The following is a 15,032-nucleotide window of genomic DNA, read 5'->3' on the forward strand; positions in this document are numbered from 1 at the left end:
GGCAGGGCACCTTTCTCTGCCCCCATCCTCCCCACACCCTCCTCCTCCTCCCCGGTGCTTGTCAGCATTGGCTCCCCTTTTCACCCCAGTCCCTGTGGGACCTCCCATCTTTCCCCTTCCCCAGCCACAGTCTCGGCTGTTTCCAGAAGTGTCCTCACCTAACACTGGTGCAAAGAAAGTCTGGAAGGATGGGAGCTGCCGATCCCACTGGTATTGGACAGCGGGCTTACTCCTTGGAGACTGGCAACTCAGGGTCACGTTGGCCCCCACACGGGGCACACCCTGGAGACGGCAGGATGGAGGAGCTGGAGGGACTGGGCAGGGGGAGACAGATTAAAACCACAACCAGGAGACCCACAGATCCTCTCCCTCTGCCCTGCACCCTTCTGTCACTTCATTTGTCCCTCCTCCAACTCTCGCCCTTTAGGAGAGAGACTCATCAGGCCTCCCAGTGTGGGTGGGGAGGGGTCCGGAAGTCTGTGCTTCTCACTCACCCAGCACATTGAGTTCTAAGGTTTTGATGCTATGGCCGCTAGCTTGGCCGTTTTTGTCTTGCACATTCACGGAACAGCTGTAGGGGCCAGAGTCTTTCTCCTGGAGGCCCTCCAGTCGCAGGGACAGGTTCCGGGAGGGCATGGAGTAGACCAAGGATACTCCAGGTTTGCTTGTTGTGACCCCATTGATGTAGGACAACACCTGGTGTGGGGCATAATACATCCCTACCATTACTACATGTGTATACTGTGCCTACAGGCTCAGCCAATCTCCCTCCCCCAACTGGCATTCTCCACATGCCCCTCACATGCACCCATTCTTCTAACCTGAACCAGCTCCCCATTCACCTTTTGTCCCTAGCCCCTCTCACTGCCCCGGGTCCTCTTCACCAGAACAGTTCTTGGTTCCCGTACATTGTCTCATCTCCCAATTGCGGTGTTTAGAAAGGTGACATAATAGTGGGAGGAGGGACAATGTAAATAGGAGGTATGTATGCATGCAACTCAGACTGCTGGGGTGGATCCAGGTTTGTAAGACCTGAAACTTACACAATGAGGGGAGACCTCTTCGAGAAAAAAAATATGAAAAATATATTTTAAAAGTATCAAATGAGGCTGGGCACATTGGCTCATGCCTGTGAACACTTTGGGAGGCCGAGGCAGGTGGATTGCTTGAGTCCAAGAGTTCAAGACCAACCTGGGCAATATGGTGAAACAGTCTCTATAAAAAATAAAAAAATTAGCCTAGCATGGTGACGTGTGCTTGTAGTCCCAGTCACTCAGGGGGCTGAGGTGGAAGGATTACTTGAGCAGGAGCGGTAGAGGCTGTAGTGAGCCAAGACTGCACCATTGCACTCCAACCTGGGCAACCGAATGAGACTCCTGTCTCAAAAAAATCCAAATGACTTCCTTGAACACAGTTTTCAGGGGTTCTGAACATTGTTTCGTTCTCTTCTGGGTAAACCTGTATTTGGATGTAAACCTGGTGTCAAGACAGATGGGCGGGAGACTGTGAGAGGAGATGGTCTCTTGGTTCTTGAGGTGGTATAAAGGGGGGCAAGGTGACAGATGAGAATCATTTGGAAAGAGAAGTGGCCTGTGACTCGACAGTATTCAAAGCAGAGAATGTGAAAGCAGAAATATGCTCTTTTTTTTTTTTTCAGACAGAATCTCACTCTGTCGCCCAGGCTGAAGTGCAGTGGCTGGATTTTGGTTCACTGCAACCTCTGCCTGTGGATTCAAGTGATTCTCCTGCCTCAGCCTCCCAAGTAGCTGGGATTACAGGCAGGTGCCACCATGTCCGACAAATTTTTGTATTTTTAGCAGAAACGGGGGTTTCACCATGTTGGCCAGGCTGCTCTGGAACTCTTGGCCTCAAGTGATGTGCCCACCTCAGCCTCCCAAAGTGCTGGGATTACAGGTGTGAGCCACCGCGCCAGGCCAGAAATATGCTTTTACAAGTCGTGTGTGTTACCTCCCCTAAGCGTTTCCCAGTCCTCCACTTCCATTTTTTCCCTCCTCCTCTCCACCCCCATAACCAAGTAAAATGCCTCTCCACTTTTACAGTATTTTGTGTGCTGGATTTTTAGGGAAAGTCGGCAAAAGATAATTGTTTGGGAAGTCTCCCATATCAGAACAAAAACTGAACCGGTGAAGACTTCTGCTCTTCCCTGAAACTCCTTCCCCGGCCCCCATTCCCCGGCCCCCATTCCCTCTCTACCCCTCCCACCCCTACCAGCTCTTTGCTTACAACCCCCGCTGGGCGCAACTTGCCGCTGGCTGAGAGGCGTTCCTCCCTCACCTGATCCTCCTTTTCTTTATCTTTGAAGAACCACATCACAAAGGGCACCTCCCCTGGCTGGGCTGAAGACACCTCCGCGTGCAAGGTGTACCACGCTGGAAGCACCACTTCCCCTCCCTCCACCGCCTGCAACTGGTTGGCGGGCAAGTGCAGCTGCAGCTCGGCCCGCGAGGGGGGCGCTGGAGACAAGAGCGAGGCGTGAGTGCCCGGGACCCGCTCCCAGCTCCGCACGAGGACCCTGCCCGACGCGGCTCCACGAGAGAGTGAGGAAAGTCACTCTAACAGGAAAGAGGAACCTTGCGGGGTCCGGCCCCTGGAGGCCTCAAGGGGTGCCCAGGGACCACTGGTTCAGTGTCCTTCCCATTTCATCACGACTTCACCGCCAGCCTCTGCGGTTGTAGCGGGGATGGGGACACATTTCTATGCATTTATTCGTATCCAGAGGCGTAGATTTCTGAGCATCAAAGAAAGGGGGCAGATTTCCAGCGAGGAGGGGCAGATATCAGGAGAAAGGGCAGATCGACTGTTTCTGTTGTACCTTCCACGTAGCCCACTTGCTTCCCTAGTTTTCCTGAGCGAGAGCCAAGGGAGAGTAGCGATGCTGCTCAGGGCCGCCAGGGTCCCTCACCCCTGAGTTCCCGACGGGCGGAGGGGTTTGGGAGGCCGCCTGGTTACCTGTTAACCCTGCGGCTCCTTCTGAACTTGCCAGGAGCGGGAGAGAGCAGAGCGGCCCAGCGCCCAAGCCTGACCCGGTGAATGCGATGCTCCTCGCCCTCCCGCGCAATCCCAGAGGCGGGCTTCCTTTGGAAAACGGAGAGCTGAAACCCAGAAATCTCCTCGGAGCCCTTCTGGGGTCGGGCGATCTGGGCAGAGAACTCTCGGGTGGCAAGGAATTAAGGGCAGGGCGAACGACGGTCTCCGGACAAGTATAAAGCCTCCCCTGAGCGTGTCCGGCACTCGGGGTGGACCGGGGTGTTGGTTTCGAGGAGGCGGCTATTGTTTGCACCACGGCGTCCTGAAATACTCATCCTTTGCCCTTTGGGGAGGCAACAGAGCAGTCAACTGGTAAGCCCTTTGGGGAATAACCTTGGGCTTGCACACGGCCAGGCCTGAGGATGCTGGCTGCTCTAGTCCCGGGCCCTACTCCCTCCAGGCCTCGGCCCTCTGCCTCGGAGCAGAAGACGCCACCTCTGCGTGGCGAGCAGGCGGCCAAGGCCGCGGGAAGAGGCCGCAGCCAGGCCCCGCTCTCCACCCTCACCCTCGGAGAGCCAGGCTGAAGGCCTCTAAGGCCTGGGAGCCGATCCGGCCAGGATGCAAGCCACCCCCACCGCTTCCCGGCTGCGCCGTACAGAACCCCCACCTCTGTTACTTGGCCTTCGCAGCATCCCCCTTCTCATTTCCTGGAGGATCTCTGTGGTCTGGGCAGGAAATTTGTACCCAGTGATAAGGCAGAAGACAATGAAGGGGGGGCCACTAGACCGGAGGCTCTACGGGAGGAAACAGTCCCCGCCTCAAGGAGCTGGAGGCCCCCTGGGGACCCGGCCCGCTGCCATTCCGCCGAGGCCGGGCACGCCTGGAGCCTGCAGGTGCCGCCGGCTCTTCCCCAGCCTTCCTACAACGCGCACCGAGCGGCCAGAAGCGGTTTCCGCCAGGGAACTGCCTGAGGCCCAAAAGGGGCGCGCGCTTCCTTCACCTTGTGGACCACCAGCGACCTCCCCAGGTCCCACATTTATAATTCCACTTTCCAGAAGGTAGAGGAGAGAGAAGAGAGATAGTAACGGACACACTGGGGTCTGGGCACATGCTCCTTGCCCTTCGCCCTGTCAGAAACTAGGAACAGAAGAGGGCCTGAGGCTTTTCTGCTCTCTGTCCTGGGTGTCTGCTGGCTCGGAAGTCACCCAACTGGTCCCTTTTCTTCGGTCCCAGGGTCCACGGAGCCACTGGGAGAGAAAAGGAGGCTGGTTGGGTCTGAGAGGACACTGGGACAGCCCAAGAAGGGGACCCTTTCGGCCCACAGCCCTCTCCGAGGCCAGCGTGAGGGAGCCGCAGGGGCCTAAGGAGAGCGAAATGGGCCCGCTCCCCAGGGCAACTATTTTTAGTCTCCGTCTTTCTCTGAGAAACTCCCCCCGCGGGCTTCTCACGCCCCAGGGGCAGCGGCGCTGAGCCGCGGAGGAGCGTGCTGAGGCGGAGAGCCTCCTCGGGAGCCCAGAAGAGCGGAGCCGGGCGCCTGCCCGTTGCCCCGCGGTCACCAGTGCCATTTAACCCTCGAGGGGCTGGCGGGAACTGGGCAACCCCCAGGGGAGCCGATAGGAACTTTTGAGTCCAGGTCTTCAGTATGACGAACGGGGGCCCAAAGCTGGGGTAGGACAGAGGGTTGCAGATGAGCAGCAGGTGAAGCCTGGGACACTCAGGCAGCCAACTTGAACTGTCCTCCCTCGCTTCAGAGATTCCTCCAGCCCCCACCCCCCACAAGGAAGGGGGATAGAGTTGGGGTGGAATGCAGAAGGAACAGAGCTGAAGTTGAAGTTGGGAAGGCCGGGATGAGATGTTTGAGGGATCCTGGAGCAGGCCCACCAAGCCCAGAGGGACAGAAGACTACTGCGGGCTTTGGTGTGGCCTGGGGGGCTGTACTTGAGACCCACTTTATCCAAGGACTGTACTATTGCATGCCCCAACAACTGTGGAGCACAGAACAGGCTAAAGAGGACACTGGTGATCCTCATCTCAGTCCTCATCATTGTGGCTGAATTTCACTCTACAGCTTTCCAGGCCTTACTTGTCCTGACATCCTGCAACCTGAGAAATGAGTTAAAGTCAATATAGCTAAACCCACCCTTCACTCCCATTCCAGATCCTTGAAGGGAGATGGCAAGAAAGCTGAGGGATAGCAAGTGAAACAGCTTCAAAGGGCCTAGTCCCGCGGGGTCCTTCTCTCCCAGGTGGAGTTCTGAGCCACCCCAGCTTCAGCTGAAGCCAGCGCCCCTGGAGGCCTCCAAGGCTTCCCAAACCCTTGCTCCAAGGAGGTTCCCTTCCTGACCTTTGGCCACCCTCGTCTCAATTTCCCCTCATTCCTTTGGCTCTGGGAACCAATAGGGGTGGTGGGCCTGGAGGGGGGGGGGGTCACAATTCTGTTTCTCTGTGCGTTTGAACCCCTCCCCCATTTCCTGTGTCCCAAATGACCTCACGGTCGTCCTTTTGGGACACCTCCCTTGATTCCCAGGGCAGGAAGCAGGAGGGAGCAAGAGAGAGGATCTGCGCTGGGGAATTGACACAAAGTGCGTGTGTCAAGCCTGGGGACCAGAGGTATTTCCCCGGGGGATCTTCCTCATCAGCTTGTATGTGGGGTCGGGGATGAGAGGGGGCTAGAGTTAAGTCCTTAAGCTCTTTAGCCAGTGTCTCATCTAGCGGCTCAGCTCATCCGGCTCTGCTGGGTGGGGGGTGGGGAGTGGACAGGGTGAGCAACGGTTCCGATAATTCACCCCAGAGGTATCCAGGTCTTCCTCCCCCAGCCATCCGCCCCCACACCCAAACTGGGAGCTGTCCCCGCCAAAGCGAGAAGTCAGCGCCAGCCAGCGATGCCCTGGAGTGGGATTAGGAGGTCAGGGGAGGAGGGCGAGTCGTGGGACCCAGTTCCGCAGCAGTGGCCAAAGTTCTCCCTCAGGGTCGAACTCACCCCATCCCGCATCCCAAGTCCCCTCCAGGTCCGGGTTTCACTCACCGAGGGCACTCAGCCCCAGGAACAGAAGCCGCAGCAAGTTGGTCACCAGGGGCCCCGGGAGGGAAATCATGGTCCTCCCTGGCCCGGACCGAGTCAGAGGCGCCAGCTGCGGGACGCACGGACCCGCAGGTGCCGAGGCTGCGCAGCGGCCGGAGCGTGCGCGGGAGCCGGGTCGCCGACACCCAGGGCGGCTCCAGCCCAAGTCTGCGCGCCTGTGTGCCGGTGGCGGGGTGGGGACCGACGGCGACAGCGGGGCGGGGCATTCGAGGGGGCGGAGAGGTCGCTGTCCTCCCGGGCGGGGCGCGCGGGGTCCGCCGCCCGGGGGCGCTCCCAGCGCGCGGACGGCGGGATCCTGCAGCCTCTTCCAGGTCTGAACGCAGGGAGGGGTGAGGTAAGCTGTGATGCCCCACGAGCCAGCCAGGGAGTGGAGGGGGAAGAGGAGGCTCCAGAACTATCCTGAGCCATAACCTCCCCTTCCGCCGGGGTGGGATAGGAAGGGTGACCAGGAAGGGTGGGAAATTTGGGGACTATCCGAAGTCGGAACCACCCGTAACCCCTGACATGTAAACGCTCCTGGGCTCTGGCTCCAGCAATCCGCTCCAAGCTTGGGGGTGCCGCATCCCCGGCCCAATCAGGGCGGCCTTCCTGAAGGAGGAAGAGCGGAGCAGCATTTTCCAGCTGCAGGCAGAGGCCGGAGCGCCGGCCGCGCGGACTCCTTTGTACCGCGGGAATCTGTGGCTTTCCTGGAGGCGGGGGCTGAGCGGCCACCGGAGCGCTGCAGCCAGGGCGACGGCGGAGGCCGCGCGGGAGCCCAGGGCGCTGGGGGAATCTTCACCTGCGGGCAGGAAAAAGCGCTCCGCGAGTTCCGCAGACCCCAACCCAGGCTGGAGGATTACCCCGGCCTGTGCCTCATATTCCGAGCAGCGAAGGTTGGCACAAAGTAGTCTCAGGAGCTGAGCGGGAAACTGAGGCAATGTGCATGCTGCTCCCAGCTTGGCCCCTGAAATGAGCGGCGTACAGGCCTGATGTTGACTGGGGAGGAGGGGCGGCTGCGAGAAGGAAGACAGGACAGTCCCTCCGTTTCTTCTTTATACCCCGAATCTTCAGTGCCTCCCATTCCCGCAGTGAAAGGCTCAGGCGCGCGCTGATCCTTTAATTCCCGAGACTAGATCTTGTTCGTTGTGAATTGAATTTAACGCCCCCCTCCCCGCGCCATTCGGTCAAAAGGCACCTCTGCGCCCTCTGGCGGCCGCCGCTCCCTTACAGAAAGGCACGCACCTGTTCTTGCTTTTCTGTCCAACAGACCAAAAAAAAAAAGAAAAGGAAAAAGAAAAAGATGCTTCAAACATCCCAGCACAGCTCAACCACCCAGCAAAGGTCAGTGAGGGCAGAAAGCATAACAACGATTTCCTGGCGCTGCCCGCGGCTGTCTGGGAAGAAAAGCAGCCAGGCCTGCGGGATTCCATTTACTACATAGTTCTGTTGTTTTAACAGAGTGTAGTCCCTGGGCCCACACCTCACACAAGGTCTTTTTCTATACAGTGCCCCATACGCCCTCTCACCTGCTTCTTCCTAGTGTGATCTGCCTGGCTCCTCTTCAAATACCTGCCATGCAGTGACTTTGAGAAATGCCTATGCAAACACAAAATTGCTCATGCAAACCCTGGAATCTAGTACTTGGCAGCTCAGTGGAGGCAAAGACAACAGGAAGAGATACCTGCCAGTCTCACACTCTTGTGTAGGGAGCTACAAACTTGGACTTGGCCAAGCAGATTGTGTGGTGGGGTTGGGGGCTGTTGTTTGGTTTTCCTATTCCATTACACTCACATTTTTCTTGGCTTTAGTCTGCATTGCAAACCATCTCTTGTAAACACCCCTCCTTTGTTTCCAGACAAGTCACCCCAAATAAGTAACTCCTTCCAAGAGAGGAAGTACAAAGTCTTTTGATTCTAACCTAGAAACACCAAGTATCTAATCACACAGGCTGTGCATATCCTGATCAAGTGCTACGTTAAGGTGTAGCCTCAACATTCATTCCCTGTAGCTAACGTTTCCTTCAGAATCCAGATCCCAAATTACTTCTGACATGGGAAGTAAAGCTGCAACCAATGATTTGTAGTCAGTGAATGTCTCCATGCGACACAGGGGCAGTCTTTTCAAGATTCTTTGACCCTAGAGAATTGTCCTCACTATCTCCTGTCTCCTATTTCAGCAATTTCTTTCCTCTGACCCTGACGCAGTCAGGTAGTAGAAGTTAGCAGAGTAGCTCCATTACTTTGTGAAAGTTTTGGCCAAGATTCATTTTAGGGTGGACTGCCCTCCACCCTGGTGTAAATGACACAGATGATCTATGTGTGACCTGGGAACTGCTTACATAAACATGTGTGCAAGAGCTACGTTCACAGTTTCATCTGTTAGAGACTTGCAGGTCATTAGTGTTTCTTCCAATCACATCTCATCTTAGATTTCAAAAGTAATTCCTAATATTTACCTTTACATTTGAATATACTTTCTCTGTCCCCCTTGAATCAGTTGTAAAGCTTCATTAAGGTCTAAATAGTACATTTTTTATTTTTGGCAATGCTCATAGTTATCTGACATCCTGCCATCTTCTTTTCTAGACTGTTCCGGCCCAAGAGACTGGAGATCCAGTATCAGCAAGGTACTTTCTTGGTAAACCTCCATTTCCCAATGCTCATCTTTGTCCTCTACCCCCCACCCATCCCAAGGCAAATGGTGAAAACATCTATTGGATCCAGCCTTTGCTATCTTCTCCATGCCGCTGGTAGTGGGTCTAGCAATGTCCCATTCGCGGTAATGTTCAGTAGGTCTAAAACATCCTTGCGAAATGTTCCCCAAGTATTCTGCCCCAGCTAAGCAACGAACAACAATGGGAAGACGCAGAAAAAAAAATGCATAGAGCATAATGTTAGTTTTGGGGCTGGTCAGTGGCCACATTTTAGAGATGCCATGAAGTATTCCTGGTAATAATGCTTGTTCCCACAGCATTTAGCACTGAATACGATGAGATTATGGCTAAAAGATGGTCAAGACTGCCTCAGCCTTTAGGATCAGAATTCTAAGTTCCAAAGAAGAGCAAACTCAGGAGGATTTCCTCAGGCCTCTGCCTATAGATGCTGCCTGGGGAGAACAGGTGCCACACTCAAAACATTCTCAAGATATTTATATTCTCCCTGAACTAGTACCCAACTCCATAACCCCAGACTCAAATATTTAACAGAAATAAAAGCCATCTCATTGATTATAAGCTCTCTAGTTATTACAAAGATAAGCATCAATCAACCAACAGGCATCAGAATGAGAAAATCACTGATCTGAGAACATTCCGGCTGCAGGAAAAGAACACTTTTTGTTAATATGCAACTGTATCTTCAGTAGTATAGAAAAACGAGAAGAATGAGAGTTCTTACCTGGATTTGCAGCCCACTTTAAGTAGAGTACCTGAGAGATGCTGGGAAATCATAAAGATAAATAACCAATCCAACAAGTTCCTGCCATGAGACCAAAGTGATCCTTGAGACCAAAGTGATCCTTGACTACTCTGTTAGTAAGCGATTCTCAGCCAAGAGTACTAACCTGTAAGTGGAGTGGTGATTGGCCCATTAGAAATATCTGAAAGATCTAAATGTGACAGCTACCTTCCTAATGGACTTATACCTGTCAATTCCCTCTCCTAAAAAAATACTTTTGGGCTGGCCCCACTGGCTCACACCTGTAATCCCAGCACTTTGGGAAGCCAAGGTGGGAGGATTGCTTGAGGACAAAAGTTTGAGACTAGCTCAGTGGAAACATAGCACAATCCCTGTCTCTACCAAAAAAAGAAAAAAAAAAGTGAAAACATTGCTGGTGTGGTGGCACTCGAGAATGTAGTCTCAGCTGCTCAGGAAGCTTTGAGGCAGGAGGAGTCCTTGAGCCCCGGAGTTTGAGGCTGCAGTGAGCTATGACTGCACTCCTGCGCTCCACCCTAGGTGACAGCAAGACCTTGGGTGACAGAGCAAGACCCTATCTAAAAAAAAAAAAAAAGATGTTTCTACTGGATCTTCCTTCCTTTTGAGAGACAGCAAGATTATATCAATTTTCCAGCTGTACTCCTTGAGAGCTGCCCCTGAGTACTGAGTGTAAAAGATGAGGAATGAGTCTTTTACAAATTCATGTACTTAGGGTCAAAAGGATTATCCTAGTCATTTTTAAAAGAATTACAAAATGCGATGTCCAGTGACCTTTGGTACTCTGACAATAATGACATTGGTCAGTGAGGTATAGAGAATGAAAGGATGTGAAGATACCCTGCCCTGTTTGTTCTCTTCATTCTTAGCAGTAAAGTCAGAGCACAGCCCCCACTGCCAGTGCGGCCACACTCTGCTACAAAAAGCTCAACTACTACGCCAAGGGGCCAGGAATTACTTTAATTTTTTTTTTTTTTAAAAAGGTTTAAATGGCAACACAACTGTAAAGTTGGTACATCACAGAAACAAAGGTCTTTGCAGGCAACACTGATTGGAAATAGCAAAACACTTGGTTGGTGAAAAAAATGAAACTAAATTATATACAATAGTAGCTAAGGGTGATACTGAAAAACAGTCTTTTTAACTGTGAATCAAGATTTAACTTGCCATTATCTATTGCTTATTTATTCAGGGTTGTAAATATTACTTATATAGAGACACAGAGATGTGTAAAAATGAAACATTGTGAAAAAAATACAATTTTTCAATTTCATATGAAACTCAAAGTATAAGTTTTGTCCAATATGGAATGTACCTACATTTGTTTATATTAGGGCTCTAAAATCCATTTAAAAATTGTTTTTCTGTTTTTAAAAAAGAAATAGCTGACCCACCATGCAAGTTCGCTATATATCTTGCTTGCTCAAAATGAGCATTTTCAGGTGAGGTCTGTTTTTTCTGGCCCAAGTCTACTATGATTCCTTAGAAGTCGTACTGGCCCAACTGAAGAAAGGGTTTCCGTGAAGAGTCTGATGGCGGCATCTGGATGAGGGGTGGTCCAGGTAATGGGAAGAGAGTAGAGAAGAAGGAGCTAAGAGCCCAAATCCTTATGAAGGAGGACATTCAGTTGTTAAATTTTAAGGGGTATCCAATGGCTTTTTCCAGGCACTCAACTAAAGAGCCTGCAGAAAGAAAATCCCTCTCTACTTCTACAAATTTGATGTAGATGGATTTGGGGGAAACTCCGGGATCCACAATACAGTTCTGAGACAAAAACCCATTAATACCAACCCAATCTTTGCTGAAGGTTTTGGTATTTGCTTGGAAATGTAAAAATAAGCACTGCTGCAGAGTCCTGACCTCAGCAATCCCGAGGTAGCAATAGGTAATTCGGGTGGGTTCTATTTCCACCTGTAATGAGGTTTGTGCTGAAAGGGTTTCCAGGTCAACCCGGCCCTCTTTTCCTGGGTCCAGGGAACGCTGCTCCACGTGTGGTGACAGGGGCCTCTCAATACATTCTTCATAGCCAATGGCATAAAGGCCTGGGCTTTTAGGAATACCCCCAGGCAATAAATATTGAACAACATTCCCACCAGTTGGTTTGGAGTGGGCAATGGGTATCCAGTCAATTTCCATGTGCAGCTCCAAGCACCTAGCTTCGCTAATAGTGATCTCTAAAAATTTGTAGTAAACATTTTTCCAGTTCATTTTCTGCACTCGGGTCATAATGATCCGTCCTTCAGGCTTCTCAGAGTTGAAGTACTCCCGAAGTCGCTTGCCAAGGGGCACCTGGGAGCTGATCTCAGCATAATGGTAACGGATATCCTCTTTCCAACGGGTGTTATAACCAATTCCAAAAATGGCCAGTTTATTAGAAAGATGGAGCCTTGAAAAGTCTGTCCAGCTCTGAAAAAGTTCCCATTTCAACTGTACCGATTCCAAAATCTGCACAATATTCTGCATGATGTCTCTCTTCCTGGAAAGAGAAATAAAAGTCAAATTCCCTAAGTATCTAGAACAGCAGTGTCAGACAGAACTGTCTGTGATGATGGAAATGTTCTGTATCTGCTCTTCAATGTGGTGGCCACTAGAACATAAAATGTGGCTGAGGTATTACATTTTTAATTATATTTAGTTTAAAATTACATTTAAATAGCCACATGTGACTAGCAGCTACTGTACTGGGCAGTGTAAGTCTAGATAATCAACCTATTAAAATGAAAGAAACACCCCTAGCAAGTTTCTAAGAATTAATGATAAACTGCTTTCCGTGACTTCTATAGCCTCACTGTATAATCAGAATCCATACCTTAGACTCTAGGATTTCAGAAATCTATGGATCATAACATTTTAAAGTGGCTATTATGTCTACGATGGCCTTTGGACCTAACTACTTACCAAAATAAGGTGAAAAATGCTGTATTTAGAAAAGAAAAGTACCTGGCATCACTTAAAATAATTAACAGCTTAATTTCTAACCTGGAAATTCAGAAAGTCCAATAATGGACTTTGTGTGTGCTGTGGGAAAATATACAACTGATTATGACTAATGACCTTCTGAAAATGACATTTTCTATTTGTCTGAAATTCATTACTAATCCCAAAATTAAAAGAAGTCAGGTTAGCACAGAATTAAGATCTGGGAATTCAGACGGAAAAGGCTCACATTAGGCTTAGATTTCAAGAGAGTAACATTCAAGATAATAAATTGAGACTGTGCTAGAAAACCCTTTATAAAGAGAAGCAAAAGAATTATTTCAATTTTGACTAGTATACTTAACAGAATAAGACAGAAAATGCTGGAATTTTTTTTTTTTTTTTAATTTCACAGGCTGCTTAAATCATGTAACTTGTATATATATGAAGCTATATAAAGTTTGTTTCTCAAGTACAGCAAAACTTTGATACTGGAAGATTGGTTTGTTAAATATTAACTTGGAAAGGAACTATTACCCTCCACATCAATTACAGGTTTAACCTACAAAAACACTCAACCACCACACTTACACACAATCACACACAGGCAAGAAAGGGGTGTGTGTGTGCTAACAGGTTCTTGAAAAAAGGCTCTGGAAGGAGCTCGATTCTTGAGACTTTTCCTGTTACATTCTCATACCTTCTAGGGGAGGAGCTTTAGGAACATTCTGGGGAGGCTTCACATGGCCATTCTCAGTCTGTCCTCTCACTCTCCTTGACTTTCTTTGCAAGATGGCAAAGAATTAATATTTTGTTATCAGCTGCTTCTTGGAGCTAAGACTGCCCTGAATTTACCGTCTATCCTTTAGTTTGTCTTGAAAGCTTTCAAGTATGAGAGTGGTTATCTAGATGAAATCACTACATTCTCAGGGAATTATTCCCCTTCTCAGAGGAGACAAAAGCACTTGGTCACTTTTATGATGTCTGATTGTGGTGCTTATGAGGCTAAGACATAGATCATATTTCTGCGTAAGTCGATGCTTTAAAGGAAAATTATCCTTCATAGCTACCATCTTTCCCTGCCCTCCTTTGAAATGTTTTATTGATCTTACAGAGGACTATGCTAAGGAGTTGGGATGGAGAGCAGAGATTTTTGTCTATTATGCTCAGTGAAGTATCCCAATGCCTGACATATAGTAGGCACTTGAGAAACGTGTTGAATAAATGAGCAGACTAGGAGATTAGCTAGGTTCAGCTAATCCCACCTATACCTAAGGAGAAAAAGCAATCCCATGCCCAAATCACGTTATTTTATTCAGCATTCTCATGGCACTAATGCTATAGTCAGACCCTGCAAAGAACCGTTTTAAAGAAACTCTTGGCCTACCCAGACCTTGTTCAGAATCTCTCACCCCGAGAGCTAAAACCTGGAGGAGAGGCAGCCGGGCTGGATACTTCTGCAAAGCCTGTCAGTTTCCTGCCCTGCTGATCTGAGCCTGAAGCTGATTTGGACTCAAGATTCACACCAGCATTTCAAAGCTCTGGAGCACAATCAGAACTAGACTCATTAACTGTTATTTAAACATTTATAATTGTTATTTAAACTTTTAAATTACTCATTGTTATTTAAACAATTCCTGAGAACTGTCTGTTAGATTTCCTGGTTTTTGACGTTCCAATCACCAGAAAAGTTTAAGTGGTTTGAGGCTGGTGACGTGAAATCCATAAAATTTGAGTTCATTCCTAGTTATATCAACTGGGCCTCCCGTGAAGGTCCTGAATGATTATAAGGAAGAGATAGGACACTGTAGTGAAAAACCAGTGACTTTTTTTGGAGAGTAAGGGTTTGAAAGTATAGATTTTGGTTTTTTTTTTTTTTTTGAGACAGAGTCTCGCTCTGCCGCCCAGGCTGGAGTGCAGTGACGTGATCTTGGCTCACTGCAAGCTCCGCCTCCCGGGTTCACGCCATTCTCCTGCCTCAGCCTCCCGAGTAGCTGGGACTACAGGAGCCCGCCACCTCGCGCGGCTAGTTTTTTTGTATTTTTTAGTAGAGACGGGGTTTCACCGTGTCAGCCAGGATGGTCTCGATTTCCTGACCTCGTGATCCGCCCGTCTCGGCCTCCCAAAGTGCTGGGATTACAGGCTTGAGCCACTGCGCCCGGCCGAAAGTATAGATTTTGTAATAACTTTTTTTTGTTTTTTGGAGATAGGATCTTGCTCTGTCACCCAGGCTGGAATGCATGACTCACCGGAGCCCGGACCTCCCAGACTCAAGTAATTCTCCCGCCTCAGCCTTCTGAGTAGCTGGGACTAGAGGCATATGCCACTATACCCAGCTAATTTTAAAATTTTTTGTAGAGATGGGGGTCTATCTATGTTGCCCAGGCTGGTTTTGAATTCCTGGGCTCAAGCAATCCTCCTGTCTTGGCTGCCCAGGATGCTGGGATTACAGGCATGAGCCACCACTCTTTGTCTTGTAATAACTCACTTTTTTTTCGAGACAGAGTCTCACTCTGTTATCCAGGCTGGAGTGCAGTGGCACCATCTCGGCTCACTGCAAACTTTGCCTCTTGGGTTCAAGCGATTCTTGTGCCTCACCCTCACCAGTAGCTGGGGATTATAGGTGTGTGCCACCA

At 50.0% G+C, this 15,032-nt stretch overlaps 2 protein-coding genes and 1 long non-coding RNA gene across 6 annotated transcripts in view; 1 reads left to right on the top strand and 2 right to left on the bottom strand.

The window, feature by feature from the left end:
* Positions 1 to 6,250, bottom strand: part of ESAM (endothelial cell adhesion molecule) — a 10,180-nt gene extending 3,930 nt beyond the window's left edge. Inside the window, exons 1-4 of one of the 2 annotated variants that reach the window (XM_012001678.1) lie at positions 6,014 to 6,215; positions 2,296 to 2,474; positions 495 to 696; positions 159 to 314 (exon numbers count right to left, since the gene is read on the bottom strand). In XM_012001678.1, the coding sequence (XP_011857068.1) occupies positions 159 to 314; positions 495 to 696; positions 2,296 to 2,474; positions 6,014 to 6,083 (607 nt within the window). In that variant the 5' untranslated portion in view covers positions 6,084 to 6,215. Of the gene's footprint in view, positions 1 to 158; positions 315 to 494; positions 697 to 2,295; positions 2,475 to 6,013 lie in introns of both variants that reach the window. The other variant, XM_012001677.1, reaches the window with a different exon arrangement.
* Positions 3,084 to 9,854, top strand: LOC105554998. Its single transcript, XR_001008414.1, has 2 exons — positions 3,084 to 3,360; positions 8,635 to 9,854. It is a non-coding gene; the product is annotated as an uncharacterized LOC105554998 (long non-coding RNA).
* A 571-nt stretch (positions 9,855 to 10,425) lies between these two features.
* Positions 10,426 to 15,032, bottom strand: part of MSANTD2 (Myb/SANT-like DNA-binding domain containing 2) — a 33,207-nt gene continuing 28,600 nt past the window's right edge. For all 3 annotated transcript variants that reach the window (XM_012001682.1, XM_012001683.1, XM_012001681.1), the window contains one exon: positions 10,426 to 11,956. In XM_012001682.1, coding sequence (XP_011857072.1) covers positions 11,104 to 11,956 — 853 coding nt within the window. In that variant the 3' untranslated portion in view covers positions 10,426 to 11,103. The remainder of the gene's footprint in view (positions 11,957 to 15,032) is intronic.

This window comes from Mandrillus leucophaeus, unplaced genomic scaffold (assembly GCF_000951045.1).
Source record: "Mandrillus leucophaeus isolate KB7577 unplaced genomic scaffold, Mleu.le_1.0 Scaffold669, whole genome shotgun sequence".
Lineage (NCBI taxonomy): Eukaryota > Metazoa > Chordata > Mammalia > Primates > Cercopithecidae > Mandrillus > Mandrillus leucophaeus.